This window comes from Gymnoscopelus microlampas (genome assembly GCF_963454915.1).
Source record: "Gymnoscopelus microlampas genome assembly, chromosome: 23".
NCBI lineage: Eukaryota > Metazoa > Chordata > Actinopteri > Myctophiformes > Myctophidae > Gymnoscopelus > Gymnoscopelus microlampas.
The window spans coordinates 8004929-8021079 of record NC_139960.1 but is presented as its reverse complement, the minus strand read 5'-3'; the positions used below and the strand labels follow the sequence as shown (position 1 = coordinate 8021079).

At 40.1% G+C, this 16151-nt stretch overlaps 1 protein-coding gene across 1 annotated transcript; it reads right to left on the bottom strand.

Annotated features, from left to right (window-relative positions):
- Positions 1 to 3476: 3476 nt before the first annotated feature.
- LOC311040246 (uncharacterized protein) lies at positions 3477 to 14152 on the bottom strand. The gene is made up of 9 exons (XM_084050406.1): positions 14110 to 14152; positions 13842 to 13953; positions 13504 to 13660; positions 11226 to 11666; positions 10104 to 10550; positions 9061 to 9507; positions 8547 to 8816; positions 6169 to 6229; positions 3477 to 5096 (listed from the first exon to the last, which is right to left on the bottom strand). The coding sequence occupies exons 2-9, from the start codon at positions 13858 to 13860 to the stop codon at positions 3501 to 3503; spliced, it is 3438 nt and encodes a 1145-aa protein (XP_083906532.1). The 5' UTR covers positions 13861 to 13953; positions 14110 to 14152; the 3' UTR covers positions 3477 to 3500.
- Positions 14153 to 16151: the final 1999 nt, after the last annotated feature.

Sequence of the window (16151 nt, the reverse complement as noted above, 5' to 3'; positions counted from 1 at the left end):
CTTAAAGTATCAAAAGTATAAGTAGTCATTATGCAGAATGTCCCGTTTCACAAGTTATCATATGTCTAAAATATATTTAAAAATCTTTTGAAAATAGCAGATCTACAAGCCCAGCATCAAATAGCCAACATTTAAATAGGGCTGCAGATAATGCATGTTTTGTAATAACAATTCAAATCTACAAACTAAAGTTTTCTAATAATTGTAGTGGAGTAAAAAGTACATTTGCCTCTGAGATGTTAAGAAGCTGAGAAGTTAAAGTAGCCTATAGCAAATTGGAAATACTCCAGTAAAGCAGAGCCACCGAACCCGAACCAGAACCCCAAGTTAACACAGTCACAACCACAGAACCACAGAACCCGGACCCGTCCTGGACATGCTGAGACTGAGAGGTCAGTTAACACACAGCGCACAGGCTTAACCGACGCGCATTTGACGCAACTTTTAAAAAAAATTAAAAAAATTAAAAGCTATTACTAGACTAGTTGTTAGTTGTTTACAGCGGTCCAGGTGACCCTGGAGTTGAACTTGTCACTACAGCTACATCTTTATCTACTCGTAGTTGTGTTCATTCTACATCTTTATCTTAATCGACTACTAAGTTGTGTCTCTCGCTCTCCTCTGAGACGCTCCAGAAGCAGCCGAGAGCTTAACGTGCGTCTCCAAGCTGTGTTGCCAGATACTGCGAGAGAAATAAGGAATGCAGTTCTATGACAACAAGGCCAAAAGAAGCGACAGGGCGTAGCATAGCAGTGATTGATCGAAAACCCATAGACCAATTATTTGTTTACTAACATTGAGCCTGGACGCACAGGTGATTGTTTCACGCAATCAATTCCCAACCTGTTTCGGGGTGCACTGGTTTCAGCACACCCCAACCCCCTCTTGTGTGTGTTGGCTAGTGAGACGCGTCCTAACGAGACCTGATATAATGGGTTTCGTTGCGCGCATACTGGCTGCACGCAGCCAGTATGACGTCGTCTGTTAAGGGGTCTATCCATTTCAGACAATATACAGTATATATGAATTATTTGAAGCCTGGAATCAAGCCACCCATGCTCCTGGTGAATCGTGAAAACATTTGATTCCTTTCGATCTGTGGCACCACAAAATAGCCACCATGCACTGCTATGCCCAAATAGCTCACAACTTGTAGATTGGCTATTTTTATTTATTTTATTTTTTTGGTGAACATTCTTGACATAACATTTTAACAACACAAATCTGGTAGCCAACGGGGGTCCCTGGGACAAAAGGATTTCAGATTGGGGTCCACGGTAGCCTGGCTCCAGCCACTGAAATCGCTATGGAGTGAAACGAAATGAAAATTCAGGCTGAGTGTCAAGCTATAGGTCCACACAGACAAATGCATATTAATTTCGTCCTTGACATGAAAATGTTTGAACCACTGGTTTAAACTGTAATAAAAAAAAACATGGAAGCAAGCCTAAATAAGCAACTAGGCCTACCCCCAAAAAAACACCCAAACTACCAATATTTACAAGTGACTGGCAAAACAGAAAAAAACAAGCCCAAAGTCGCTTATAATAAGCAGACATGGCAACACTGCTGCACCGTCAACCATCCCACCCACGGTGCGTTCAGACACACAGACTCCTCTCATTGGCTGCTGAGCTGATAAGAGCAACTGCTGAATGGCTCCCAGACATACGCACTTTAGAAGCTGACCAGACCATAGATTTATCATGTAAAGGAACTAATACTAATAGTACCTTTACTCAAGTACTGTACCTAAGTACAATATTGAGCAATTTTTACTTTATGAAATAGGGTTTGGCTTTTTTTTTTTTTTTTTTGCCTTTTTCAGCACTCAAAGTAAGAATATCTTTAGCCTGTCTAGTGTCTGTCTATCTGTCCTAATTCATGGCTGAACTACTGTTATAATGTATTACCACGGAAGGTGTGATAGGCTACTGTAATTTTCAACAGGTCCGTACACCAAATACACAATCAACCAAAACAAGAAGTATTATAGGCCTATGAATATAAGAGCTGATGTGAGTGTGTTTTATGTATGTTCACATCTTTTCATGTTGTGCGGTCTGCTCCAGTGGCCAGTAGTTTAGCAGTTTAGTGTAACACGGTTATAGTACCCTCTGGTGGATTAGAAAGGTCATGAACTAAGCTCCCAGGTAGAGATCAAAGATCTCCTTTTCCAGCAAGACCTGGCCAAAATGGCAGCTTTACAATTAAGTATACAAGACACAGGGACAAAAACATAAAATCCAAAGTCATGTTTATGAGATATATATACACTACTATACAGTAAACAACATTATACCATCTCAACACTTGCCAGTTGTTTTCCCTCCCATTGTCCAAGGCAAGTCAATTTCATACATAGAGCAGGTCTTCAGTAATCATTAATTAAGACTGAATTATCAGCCAGTGTTTTATTCAATTACATTTGGTAATCCATTTGAATCTTACCAAGACTGTCAAAATCAAAGATGCACATTCTGTAACTATTCCTGAACCTACTGTAGGCTATATACTGTACAGCAAAACGTATAGCATTGCTTGGAGTGTGTTATAAACAGTATTATAAAGTTTGAGATGCAGACATAGATGACATGAGTTTAAGGATGTAATGTGGGAGAGGCCTACTTGGAGAGTTGGTAGCAGAGTTTGTAGAAGTGAGATGGACAACATTGTATTTCACAAAGTAGGATTAGTTAATTGTGATTTTTTTTTGACGACATGAAGATTATTCATGTCAGTAGCCTTGTGATCGTAGCCTGTAGCCCAGTGATTAATTAACTCTAGCCCCGTGCAGACTGCCTGTGAGTCACTTGGTTGTGGATATACAGTAGATCCAGCTGTTCATTCATCTATTGGTATATCAGAGAGCATACAGATGTAACCAAATGGACCCCTATGGAAGGAAAGGCAGGATGTTGACTAGTTACTGAAACATTTTAAGTACAAAGGAAAAATACCTGGGCAGTGGGCACTTCAGGAGAGACTACCCAAATAAAATACTGGAGCACTCGATTGGGTCTGCAAGTATTTCTTATTTTGTGACTGAGTAAAATTATGAGCACCAAGCCCTTCTACCTTTAACTGGGTGAAGCGCGTTGGACTTCTCTTTGTACCGGTATTAGTACAGTTTTACGTCAACCCAATAGAGGAGTGGGTCGATTTAGCAGAGAATCAATGTCAGGCTTGCACTTGCAACAGCTCCTTTTTTCCTCACTGTATCGATGACAAAAGTTGCCTTCTCATGTTTCCCCTGCATCCCTTCGGCCGTCTCCCGCTCAACTTCAGTTAGTATCCTCTTCTCGAAAAGTTTGTCCACGACGCATTTGAGGTTGGGAGCTGAAATGCTGTCGATGAAGCTGCTCCGCACAGAAAACAGCCTGTCTTTCACATCAAGACTCAGTGTGTGCTCAACTTGTTGTCTTCTTAAAGCAGGAGCTTGAAGGGATACAAAATGTTCCCAAGCACTGTGAAGATATTTTACGTCCATCGGTACAGTTTTACATCAACCCAAGATGTCCAGCTAGGAATGGGTCGATATCACAGAGAATCGATATCATGCATGAACTTGCAGCAGATCCTTTTCTCCTCACTGTATTGATGACAAAACGTGTCTTGTCTTCCTTCGCCTGCATCCCATTGGCCTCTTCCTGCTCAGAGTCGGTTAACACCCTCTTCTCAAGAAGTTTGTCGACGATGCATTTGAGACTGGGACCTGAAATGCTTTCGATTAAGCTGCTCTGCACAAAAAACAGTCTGTCTTCAACTGGACGGCTCAGTGTGCGCTGATCTTGTTGTCTTCTTAAAGCAGGAGCTGAAAGGGGTACATAGCATTCCCATGCACTGTCTGATGTGTTACTGTCAACAGGCATTTCATGGGAGTGAGAAAGGGGTTTTAGAAGCAGCCTAACATCATTCCTAAACCTTTCCTTTGAGATCACGTCAAACGTTGCCATATAATTGGTATAGGAGGCTTCATCAACTTCAAATTTTGCCTTCTTTGGTTGAATTATGATGGAATCTTCCTGAGGGGAAGTGGAGAGGGTGTATTCTTGCTTTGGGATGAGTTCACATGGAGGGACTTCAATGTAAATCTCTTCTCCATGCCTCTTCCTCCTTATGTTCAGCACCTCATCCAGCACAACGTTCCCAGGAAGCAGCAATATTTTCAGGATTGAACGTGCATTATCATCGGTTGGTGGTGTATAAAAGGGCAAAACCAATGCTCGGATAGGACTGGGGGGACTGGGGGCCGGGCTGCTGAAAAAATAATTTACCAAATCTTTGACACCTGTAATTACGACACCAAGGGGAGAAAATTCAGTTATATTTAGGATGACATGAGTTTCTGTGATCACATCGGGCTTGATGAACTCAATGCCATCATCCATCACATGGACAACAGACAAGGACTTGCCTCCACCCATGGAGAGGATCTCACAGTGTGGAAGGTGTAACTGACACACAGACCCCGGAGGACATTTGATGTCAAACAGTGGTCCTGCAGGCCTCTTGCCAAGCTGGCCTTGAAGCCTTCGGTTCCAAGGGACAGTCCTGTAAGTCACATCTGTCTCCGTCTCCATCTTAAACACCAGGTCGGTCACACTGCATTGGAACAGTCCTGCTTGGGTGCAGTGGAACCAGTAGCTTTCCTTGTTTTCTACAACAATGATGTCAGGTGTCATTTTCTGTGTTTTGTCCAATAGTGTAACATCATTTAAACTGTGGGACCGCTTTGCTCTGAAACCTGCCTTGCTCTCAATGCATGGAATTTGGCTTAGTGAGGGTAAGCTGTGGGAAAGAGGCAGGGAGCTGGATTCTCCCATCCTCAAACCACTGAAGCATCTACTAAGATCAGTTTCACCTTGGGGCTCCAATGAAGGATGTGGAGAGACCAGTGACACTGTAACAGGATGGTCTGTGGTTGAGAAATCACAGACTGTGTCACATGATATTTCTTCTGGGGAATGTAATTGGGAGGCCTGTTGTGATACGGATGGGGAAGGCAACATGAGGGTATGGGGGGACACTATGGCAACAGACAGTGGAACTATTTCCCGCGGAGAATCTTGTAATGAGGGACCTTCAAGCTGTTTCTGGTATGGAGTTATGGATGCCATATCACCACCATGATGATCAGAATCATGCAAAAAAGAGAAAAGAGAATATTAAATCAAATCATGGATATTAAATAAACAAATAAATACGAACCAAATAAGACTACTCTTAGTTCTACAGCACCAGCTCTCCAAATGCTACTCCCTACTGACTGACTGCTGTGTGATCCCTGACTCTCTGCTGATGTTCTAACATGCCTTACTTCATGACACTCTACCAGTAGATGCACATTTTGACCTTTAGGCTAAGTTTGTGGGAAGCCCTATTTTCAATAGAAAAGAAAAAGGGCAAAAACCATGCACACTTTGTCTGATCAACCACACTTTTGAATAGAACATTAAGGGGCATTTAAGCAACACAGAGCCAAAGCTATTTAGACCCATAGGCGGTGCCACAAATGTAGACTTTTGGCATCAATTCTCTATTGAAAGCGTGTCGTAACACCTTACAACTACATTTGTTTCTAATTCTGTGAATCGCAAGACCGCACTCGGCCTTGCCCCCTCACCTCCTTCCTGGGACGCAAGAATGGAAAAAAAGCGAATCAGAATTAGCCTCCCTACAGGTTAAACACACATGCAGATGAGATGCTCTGTGAACAGAGAAGTATTTGCAGCATTCATAAAATAGGTGACAGACAGATAGGTATTGATCGTGTTTGCCCTAAACCTCTGGTGAAATGAAAACAATACTGAAACATCTCAATAACAACATTAACCCTCTGCTATACATATGACAAAGTATAGCCCATTAGACAATAAGCTTAATACAAAGCTATACTAGATTGTGTGATGTTATTAAGCGAATAACTTAGCTGGGACATACTGACAGAAAATGTCACATAAATGTCAATAAATGCATGTACTTAATAAAGAAATGCAGGCCTTATAGTCCCTACTGGTATGTAATTCTCTGACAAATATGACAATGGAATTGGTATTAGATTCCATTCCAATGTGGTATCAAAAGGTATTAAAAATCACGTTACGGTACTCGCTTGCAATGAATACATTAGTAAACAAGTACAATGAGCATGAGAACAATGAGTACCATTTCAAAGCGCTTGTCTTTCAGGAAGGGGGTTGTGTCCTTGAAGCAGTTGTTGAAGAGTCTGGAAAGAATCAAAGGATGAAACATTTTACTTCAACAGGTTTTATGTGTGTAGTAAACCATGTTGATGACTGATCAACACACCTGAGAACAGTTATTCTATTAATAATGCAAACATTCAAACATAAAGCTGGACACACTAAAGGATTTTTTAAATCTTAAACTATTTTTTAAATCTGCTAGCATCACACACTACAGGATAATCTTAAAATATTATTCATCAGAATATCTTAAACATGCACACAATACACAATTTTAAAATCATAGGGCATCACACACTACAGGATTCAATCCAGATTCGGCACGCCCCCCCCCCCCCCAGCTCAAGTCTACTCACCGTACGGTTTGGATAGAGGTATTGATGGAGAGCAGCTGGAGTAATCTGTCTGTTAGACCAGTGGTTCTCAACCTTTTTACAACAAGTACCACCTCAGATTTTATCTGTCATTCCAAGTACCGTTTGGCAGCGTGCGCGCGCGAAGCGCGCGTGCGATATTTTGCGCGCGCTGCGCGCGCGCGATTTTTTTGGGCGGTTATTAGCGGTTATTGATGCTTTTTGGGCGGGTTTAGGATGGATTTAGGGCAGTGGTTTTCAACCTTTATCATGCCAAGGACCCCTAAATTGATAAACATTCGGCTGTGGACCCCCATTTGAAAATGTTTTGTGCCAGGGACCCCCAGAAGCAAAGATATCAGTTCATTTTCGCTTTAAAAAAAAATATATATTCAAAGATATGCAACACTTTTTCAAGGTTTTTCCAAAAATAGCAGATCTACAAGCTCATAGCACGGTGCCTGCTATTTTTGAATAGCCAAAGCTAAGTGGTTAAAAATGATTGTGACGCTATTAACTCATGTCCAACTTGACCATACTGTACAATACCAAGTACATTTTCAAAAAGCCAAAGTTTAAATGGGGCTGAAGCGGTTTATGTATGTTTTGTCATAATAATTAAAATCCACAAAGTTACTAGTAGTAACTAAAGTTTTCAAATAATTGAGGTGGAGTAAAAGTATAATATTTGCCTCTGAGATGTATTGGAATAGAAATAAAAATATTGCAAATTGGAAATATTCCAGTCAAGTAAAATTACCTTAAAATTATACTCAAGTACAGTATTTGAGTACATGTACTTAGTTACTTTCCACCACTGTCAGCATTAGATAAGATGCATTACTCACCTTCTGAAAAGATGAAAGAAAACACACTTTTGTTCCATAGCCCCACATTGTCTTGGTTTCAGAGATCATGGTTGTAAATATGAACTTTTGCCACAAAGTCTTTATATTCCATAATGTCCCATGACCCACGTCCGTGTTATTGACATTTTGACGATGCACGTTAGTCAAGTGGAGCTGTGTTCCGTGAGCAGAAAGCTGTCAAGTGGCCTCCAGAAAATAAATCTGGTTTCCTTTCAAAACGATGTGCATTTCAGAATAAGAGGTTTTTTTTAAAACTCTATCCTTGTAATGTTACAATTCAACACACGTTTTATTTTGAAATCATACTACTGGAAGTAGAAGTACCCAGGTAGCCTAGTTGAAACTACTTAACTTCACGCGAAAGCAGCTGTTTATGCGGAACGGGGGGAGAAAAAGAAAAGTCAGACAAACAGTGGGGGGAAATCACGGATCTGTGAGAGTGTCCCGTCGTCCCGTTTGACTTTTTCTTAACGGAACGGCGTTCCGCCACCGAATCTTTTACCGGAACGCCGTTCCGGACCGTGCCGGCCCACTTTCACCCCTGCCCTTCACCGTGTTTGTTTTGATCGTGGCTACCAGTACCGGCCGTACCGGCGCATTCAAAGTAACAGCCAGGAAATGCGCTGTTCCCACGCTGACAAAGTGTTCAACAAAACCTTTTTTAAATTACATTTGAGTGATATTATGGTAATGTTATTTCCATTCAAAGTAGTATTTCGATAGTTTTATTATGTTTTCATATATATATATATATATTTTTTTTTTTCATTTTCCCCCCACTTTTTTCATTTTTGGGAAGATTCTTCCGCGTACCACCAGGGGGGGGCTCAAGTACCACCGGTGGTACGCGTACCACAGGTTGAGAACCACTGTGTTAGACCATCAGTGAGATTATTGTGACTCAGACTACAAAAACACAAGGAAGAGAAAGGACGAAGGAATAGATTAGTATACAAACACGCACGCATACACACACACACACACACACACACACACACACACACACACACACACACACACACACACACACACACACACACACACACACACACACACACACACACACACACACACACACACACATCGTAATTCTATAAAACTAGTAGACTACTCACTCCAGGACTTGTGCTTTGTGCAGGTGGGGGATCAGAGACTCTAGTAGCTGGTCAGTGAGTTGACAGTGACTGAGGTCCAGTTCTGTCAGTCCCTCAGAGTGTTGCAGAACCAGGGCCAAACATCTACAGGCCTTCTGATCTAGTCTGGTCTCACTGAGGTCCAGCTCTCCACCCAGGGCTCCAACCAGGGAACCTGCTCGCATCACTGTGTTCCTTTCACTGCCCTCAGAGACCAGAGATAGGAGCTGGAGAAGGAAGGATGTGCTGCATCTGTAGAAGAAATACAGAATGAAGTCGATCGGACGGAAAGACAGACAGACAGACAGACAGACAGACACAAACACGCACGCACGTATGCGCAAATATTCAATTACATTTGTCTCTTGTAAATTCAGTGCAGTGACAAATATTCAATTCATAATAAATTAAAGTAGATTATCACTCATTATCTTTATAAAAGCTGGATCGCTTTTAAATATAGACAAATATATTAAATGAAAGGAAACACATTAACCTGAGCTGGGAGATGTAGGGTAGACACTGAAGGAAGATCCTCTCTTCACTCTCTTCATCTGACCAGCCTCTCAGCTCTACTGGTTTCTTCTCTGGTTGGAGTTTCAGCACCTCTAGGATGAGGGAGATCTTTCTTTCTGAGAGGTCTATGTACCAGACTGTAGGAAGTGACTGGTAAAGTGGTTGTAATGCTGGAAGAACACTTCTCCCTGTTTGAGTCTCATAGTTCTTCACATAGGAGTATAGGTCCAGTAGTACATCACATTGATACTTTCTGTGTTTCCAATCATCATCACAGTCAATAAAAGGGAATGTTTTGTAATTACACACAGAAGACAACATTTCCAGAAACTTCTCTCCTGTTTCTTCTTCCCGTTCTGCTGCTTCACAGATGAGCTTCCCCAGGATCTTGGTTGTTTCTGATGTTCCTAACCTTCCATCAGCAACACTGCAACAGTTTAAATGAAAACCAACATGAAATATTGATCTCTGTATCATAACCAGAATAAAATTAAATGAAAAAATCAACACTGTGTCTATCAGATTTCAAGTTAAAGAGTCAGAAAATGAAAGTGTATGATATACTTAATTTCTAAACCTATCATAAAGAATAACCAAGCTATGAAGACATATTGTGTATCATTTGAAAATGGGATCAAATCACAAAAGTTACAAATAATCAATACCTTTTAACCACTTAAGCCCTATTTCATACTTTGTCATTTGACAGTGTCACGTCATGAAGATAGCTGATCTACAAGCTCACAACGCATCACTTCATGATGCTTTTGTGAGCTTGTAGACATGCAACTTTTTGGGATATTTCCGCCTAAGATGACGTATACATACAGTATAGAATAATACAATTCAAATTGATATTTGTCTGTTGTAAATTCAGAGCATAGAAAGTGACAAATAATAGGTTCATAATCAATTCAATTGGATAATCATACCTTAATTATCTTTATATTAAAGCTGGATGGCTTTTATATATGGACAAATGAAAAATAATAGTGTATAATGAATCAAATTAAACACATTAACCTGAGCTGTGAGATGTAGGGTAGACACTGAAGGAAGATCCTCACTTCCCTCTCGACATCTGAACAGCCTGTCAGCTCTACTGGTTTCTTCTCTGGTTGGAGTTTCAGCACTGCTAGGAGGAGGGAGACCTTTCTCTTTGAGAGGTCTATGGACCAGACTGTAGGAACTGACTGGTAAACTGGTTGTAATGCTGGAAGAACACTTCTGCCTGTTTGAGTCTTGTAGTTCTTCACATAGGAGTATAGGTCCAGTAGTACATCACATTGATACTTCCTGTGTCTCCAATCATCATGCCAGTCAATGAGGGGGAATGTTTTGTAATTACACACAGAAGACAACAATTCCAGAATCTTCTCTCCTGTTTGTTCGTCCCGTTCAGCTGCTTCACAGATGAGCTTCCCCAGGACCGTGGTTGTTTTTGACGATCCCGACCTTCCATCAGCAACACTGCAGCAGTTTAAATGAAAATCAACATGAAATACTGATCTCTCTATCATCAGAAGTTGTACTTTTACTTGAGAACAGATTTCCAGTACTCTACCCTCCCCTGGCATAGCATACTTACAGTATAGCATATACTTTCTCTAGTTGACTCTGGATATGCTGCACAGCTCTTTATATTAAAACGTGCAGACTTTGGACCGTCACCACAACTACAACATAAAATCCTCAGTTTTATGATATCTATAAGTAACTCTGAGAGTGTAAACATGTAACCAAATGGACCCTTAGAGGTCCAATTGATTTTACTGTGTAGAGATCCCATAGCCCATGGCAAAAATGCTAATAAACAGCTTAAAGTTGAGAAATTTTGAAAATAAGCTTTGTAGATCTTTGCATATACCAATGATCAATACCCATGTGGCAGTTCAGATCGATTGGTCAACCAACTTAGGAGAAATAAATTACTGAGGGACGGACGGAGGGCATACTGGCTATTTTCTCCATTTCATAGCGAGATTTATAATAGAATAATACAATTATATGTGTCTGTTGTAAATTCAGTGCAGAAAAGGTGACAAATAATCAGTTCAAAATTGCATAATCATTATTCATTATCTTTATATTTAATCAGGATGGCTTTTATATAGACAAATATTAAATTAAAGGAAACAAATTAACCTGAGTTGTGAGATGTAGGGTAGACACTGAAGGAAGATCCTCACTTCACTCTCTTCATCTGACCAGCCTCTCAGCTCTACTGGTTTCTTCTCTGGTTGGAGTTTCATCACCTCTAAGAGAAGGGAGACCTTTCTCTCTGAGAGGTCTATGGACCAGACTGTAGGAACTGTCCGGTAAACTGGTTGTAATGCTGGAAGAACACTTCTGCCTGTTTGAGTCTCATAGTTCTTCACATAGGAGTATAGGTCCAGTAGTACATCACATTGATACTTCCTGTGTCTCCAATCATCATGCCAGTCAATGAGGGGGAATGTTTTGTAATTACACACAGAAGACAACAATTCCAGAAACTTCTCTCCTGTTTCTTCTTCCTGTTCTGCTGCTTCACAGATGAGCTTCCCCAGGAACTTTGTTGATGCTGACCTTCCTAGCCATGTGAAACTGCAACAAATTAAATTTAAAACCAACATGAAATATGGATCTCTGCATCATAATCAGAACCAAACAATGATCAAACAATGTATCCATCAGATTTTAGGTTAAAGAGAGAGACAATGGAAAACAAAGACAACTTTAAAGTGAATGATATATTTAACTTATAAAACTATTATACATTTGATAATCAATCTCTTACCTCTTAAGCCCTATTTTACACTTCGTCATTCAGCAAAAATAGATGATCTACAGGCTCACAATTACATCACTTCATGAAACGTTGTGAGCTTGTAGATCTGCTATTTTCTATATTTTTAAACGGTTTTGGAAATCTTTGCCTAAATTGATATGCCCAAAATGGGGACACCAGGTCGAAAGTTGTTAAACACATAAGAGTGCATAAATCATCCTTATTATCTAAAAATAAATCTGTTGAGATCGCTTTTACATGTGTGGGAATCTAGGTGAATGGTGCACCCACTGCACCTGACTTAGTCACATGACCAGGAAGTATAAAAGCCTAGCTCCTCCCAGTAGAGAGCCATTTGTCTCTGCTGTAGGCTGCATGGTTCAAGGAGAACACATGGTAGGCGAAAAACTGAACCTTCTGCTACTTTGTGCGACCCTTTTGTTTGTTGCAGCTAATGTTAGCTTATTGTTTGAGCACATTACTGCTGGCTTTTGTTTGTTTGGTTGCCTATTTTCTGTTGAGCACATGGAGGCTTCCCATGCTCTTTAGCACTTTAATTTAGCCAACATCATTGTATTTTATAATCTTATTTTAATGCATTTATTTATTATTTCAGTTTTACAAATGAAGTGACCTCCTGTGGTGTCTGTTCTGTCTGCCCTACCTGGAGACACGGGTAAAGCAGTATACATTTTATGCATTGCCTCTTTGTGGATTTTAATCTATTTTAGTTTGTAACATCACTGTCTTCTTTTATACAGCAGCTCTGGTGTTGAGGTTGCCCCCCTCGCCTTGGCCTTGCATTGTGTACACAGTTACTGCAACACAAAGTACATAGGTTTTAAGCTGTTTGTTCTTTTAATGATTTGAATATAGTGTTTTATTTAGTGTGATACTAGGGCTGGCAACTAATGCGTTTTGTTTGTCTCCTTAAAGGGACCACACCGGCCACAGTTTTCCACTGTTAATTTACTCTTTTTGTTTTGTTTATTTGAGCCATCTAGCCAAGGTACACTGTAGGCATAGGTTTTAACATTTATCCATATTGGCATATTTTAACTGTTCCTCTCCTCTGTTCTGTTACCGTTTAATTTGTGTAACCCTGTTCAAGGCTGGGTCCGCCCTGCTGCACACGGCTCTCCTCTCAGCTTGGGACTGCACTGGGGACCCCTTTGGTTTTTATTGGTGTGTATTGATATAATCTGGCACTGCATGTTTTGTATTTGAATTTTGTATTTATATTGCATGATTTCTTTGAGGCCAGGCCTGTCCCCTTTTTTTTCCCCCCTAGTTATTTTGGTATTCACTGTGTGCACGGGCTGACCCGCCCTTCCTTAGACTGCGAGAGGTAACTGTTAGATTGCCATTTTAATACTAAATACCTTGCCTTAAGGACCTTAATTGTCGTGCTAGTTTGTAATAGACAACAGTGATGTGTTTTGTAATTTCATGGTAATAAAGTTGTTATATTTTTCCACAAACTGCCTCTAGTAAAGTAATTGTTCCTGTTTAAGGGAAGTTGAACAGTGTAAGGTTTAGGGGTTCCTCCTGCCCCCTCCACAAGCGGGAGGTGGCGTAGTCAGGCATATTACAGTATTACTACTCAGTTACTACACATGTAAACAAATATTCAATGAAAGGAAACACATTAACCTGAGCTGTGAGATGTAGGGTAGACACTGAAGGAAGATCCTCACTTCACTCTCTTCAAATGACCAGCCTGTCATCTCTACTGGTCTCTTCTCTGGTTGGAGTTTCAACGCCGCTAGGAGATCAGAGACCTTTCTCTTTGAGAGGTCTATGGTCCAGACTGTAGATGGTGGGTAAAGTGGCTTCAGGTTTATTTAATATTTATCATTTATAGTGGGTTTATATTTAAACACTATCTACACACAACTCTGCAGCATGTCACATTCACAGTGCAGAAAGTTATCAACTTTTCAGTGTTAAATACTGTATGTATTTGCTAATGTTTCCTTTACACACAGTACCTTTAGAATGGCACGCCATATTGTCACTTTATTCTCAAACATATAGTGTAACAGGTGAAGACTTGTGCTGCTTGCTGGTCCAGGATCTCTTTGAAGCTGTTTATTTATGTCTCTGACATGAATGAAAGAAAGGCATTTTTTTTTGTTTAATATGTATGGTGCTTCCATTCCCCTCTGCAGCAATATTATACATGTTATTATTCCCCTGGTATAGACATAGATGCTGCAGCAGTTTACAAATATGAAATAAAGTACAAGAAGAGCTTACCTGACATGAACAAAAGAAAGACATCTAAAACACTTTTGGCTCTTCAACTCCTACACAAACAATATTAAACAAACAGGAAAGGTATTATGAACTCAGTGTAATGAAGCATAGCGTTAGTTCATGCAGGACACGGAAGTCTTGCACGCCAAAGCTGTAACCAGCGGTCAGTCAGCTGATGTGAACATCAGCTTTCTATTCCCCATTCACAGCTCAGCTGGTCATTACGTCACACACTCATACGCTCACGCATTAGCAAAGAGGTTCCTTTAAATACGGCTTCATATTCTCTAGGTCTTTCTTGGTTGCTGAACCAATGCACCAAACCTCCACCCCAGCCTCCACCTTTTGATTAGAGTCTGGCATAGGCTCAAATACTTGGGATTATCATGTATATCTGTTAATTCTAACTAATATGTCAATGTACTACTTATTGTTGATATATCCCAATGGGGGATTTGCTTAAGCATTTCCTGAATATATGCTTAGCAGGCTGCTTCGACACAATTCAGAAAATATTCTCCCAAGAGCAGAGCTTTAACGCCAAGTTTAACTGTATTCCATTTGTGGCAAATGGCAATAAATGGTTCTTTATCTACTTTGACGTGAGTGTTTCTGATTGAAAGTTCTGGCTGCTACCTGTAAGTGTTTCTGAAAGTTCTTAGTTTGTTTGGAGTAAAAAAACAACAGCATTAAAAAGTTCACTACACTGTATATGAATCACTATACATTGTAATTCTAAAACACCTCTGTCCATAGATTAAACCATTACAGGGTGCTTGGTGAAGTTTATAATGGAGCAGAGGGAGGAGTACACTCTAGTTCAGGGGTCTTCAACGTTTTTCAGCCCAAAGGACCCCTTAGCTGAGAGACAGATGACGCAGGGACCCCCACTACATATTGTATAAAATTGTGATGCAGGTTCAACTTTTTCATAGATTTCACAGATGCCATATAGACTGTCACTGTTGTGTGAATTAATGGTTTTCGTTTATTTCAGACATTTAACCACTTAAACCCTCAACTTGACTGGCTCCTTTTCCCTTCTACACCAAACCACGTTGCCAAAAATAGCCAGTTGTGAGCTTGTAGATCTGCTATTTTTGGCTAATGTTCCCCTCAGAATAGGGATGCTAGGGTACAAGTGGTTAATGTAAAAAGAAAAATCCTATCACAAAAAGATTTGGTGGCCCCCCTGTAGTAACTCTGAGGACCGCCAGGGGTCCCGTTCACATTAGGGGCCCTATCTTGCGTGGTGCCTTATCCCTTATGTCTAATGTTTTTTATTTTGAAAAACATTTGTATTTCTGTCTGTATAGCCTCTGCTTTGTATGATAATTATTTAATTTAATAATAATTTATAATTCATAAAGGTGACCTTGAGGATTGTTATATGTGACAATAAACATATTAAACAGATTGTCAGTCCTTGTATCTTAGAGTATCCTACCTCATGCCACCAAGCTTCCCACAGTACAGTCCCTGCATGTCTGCTTGTCTGCTACCTGTAAAATAAATACATAAAATACATAAAATAATACTAATAATAATGTCCTGTAGAATAAATACATAAAAACAATGTAGGATTCCTGTATTCAGCTCTCAGCAGCAGACACTCCCCTAGCCTTGATACAAGACTAACAATCCCCAGTCCCAGAACAAGTTGTAGGCCTATCAAGTTGATCAACATGTATCTGTCTCTATGACCACATAAAATAAATAAAAAAATGTACCTGAGAACTATACTCAACAATATGTTACAGCAACAAAAAGTCACGACGAACTATAGTCCTACTGAATAAAATGGTTATAATCTCACAAACAACTAAACTAGTAGCTACACCTTATACTACGACAATAATGTTCTCAAAATATGCAAAAGTTACAGTAGAAGTACATTTGAGATCTAAATGGTTGAGATTTTTTTTTTAAACCCATGAATTCGCATTTCCTACCAATGTAATGTCCTTATCACCTTGTCAGTCTGATGTCAATACATTCAGTGTCACCAGTAACCGAATAAAATCGGAACTAAAAAGACGTTA

Excerpts from the sequence above, each read along its gene's own strand:
- LOC311040246 (XM_084050406.1), bottom strand. Across the intron at positions 9,508-10,103 it reads CCCTACATCTCACAGCTCAG|TGTTGCTGATGGAAGGTTAG; the intron begins GTTAATGTGTTT and ends AAACTGTTGCAG. Across the intron at positions 8,817-9,060 it reads CCCTACATCTCCCAGCTCAG|ATGCAGCACATCCTTCCTTC; the intron begins GTTAATGTGTTT and ends TTTCTTCTACAG.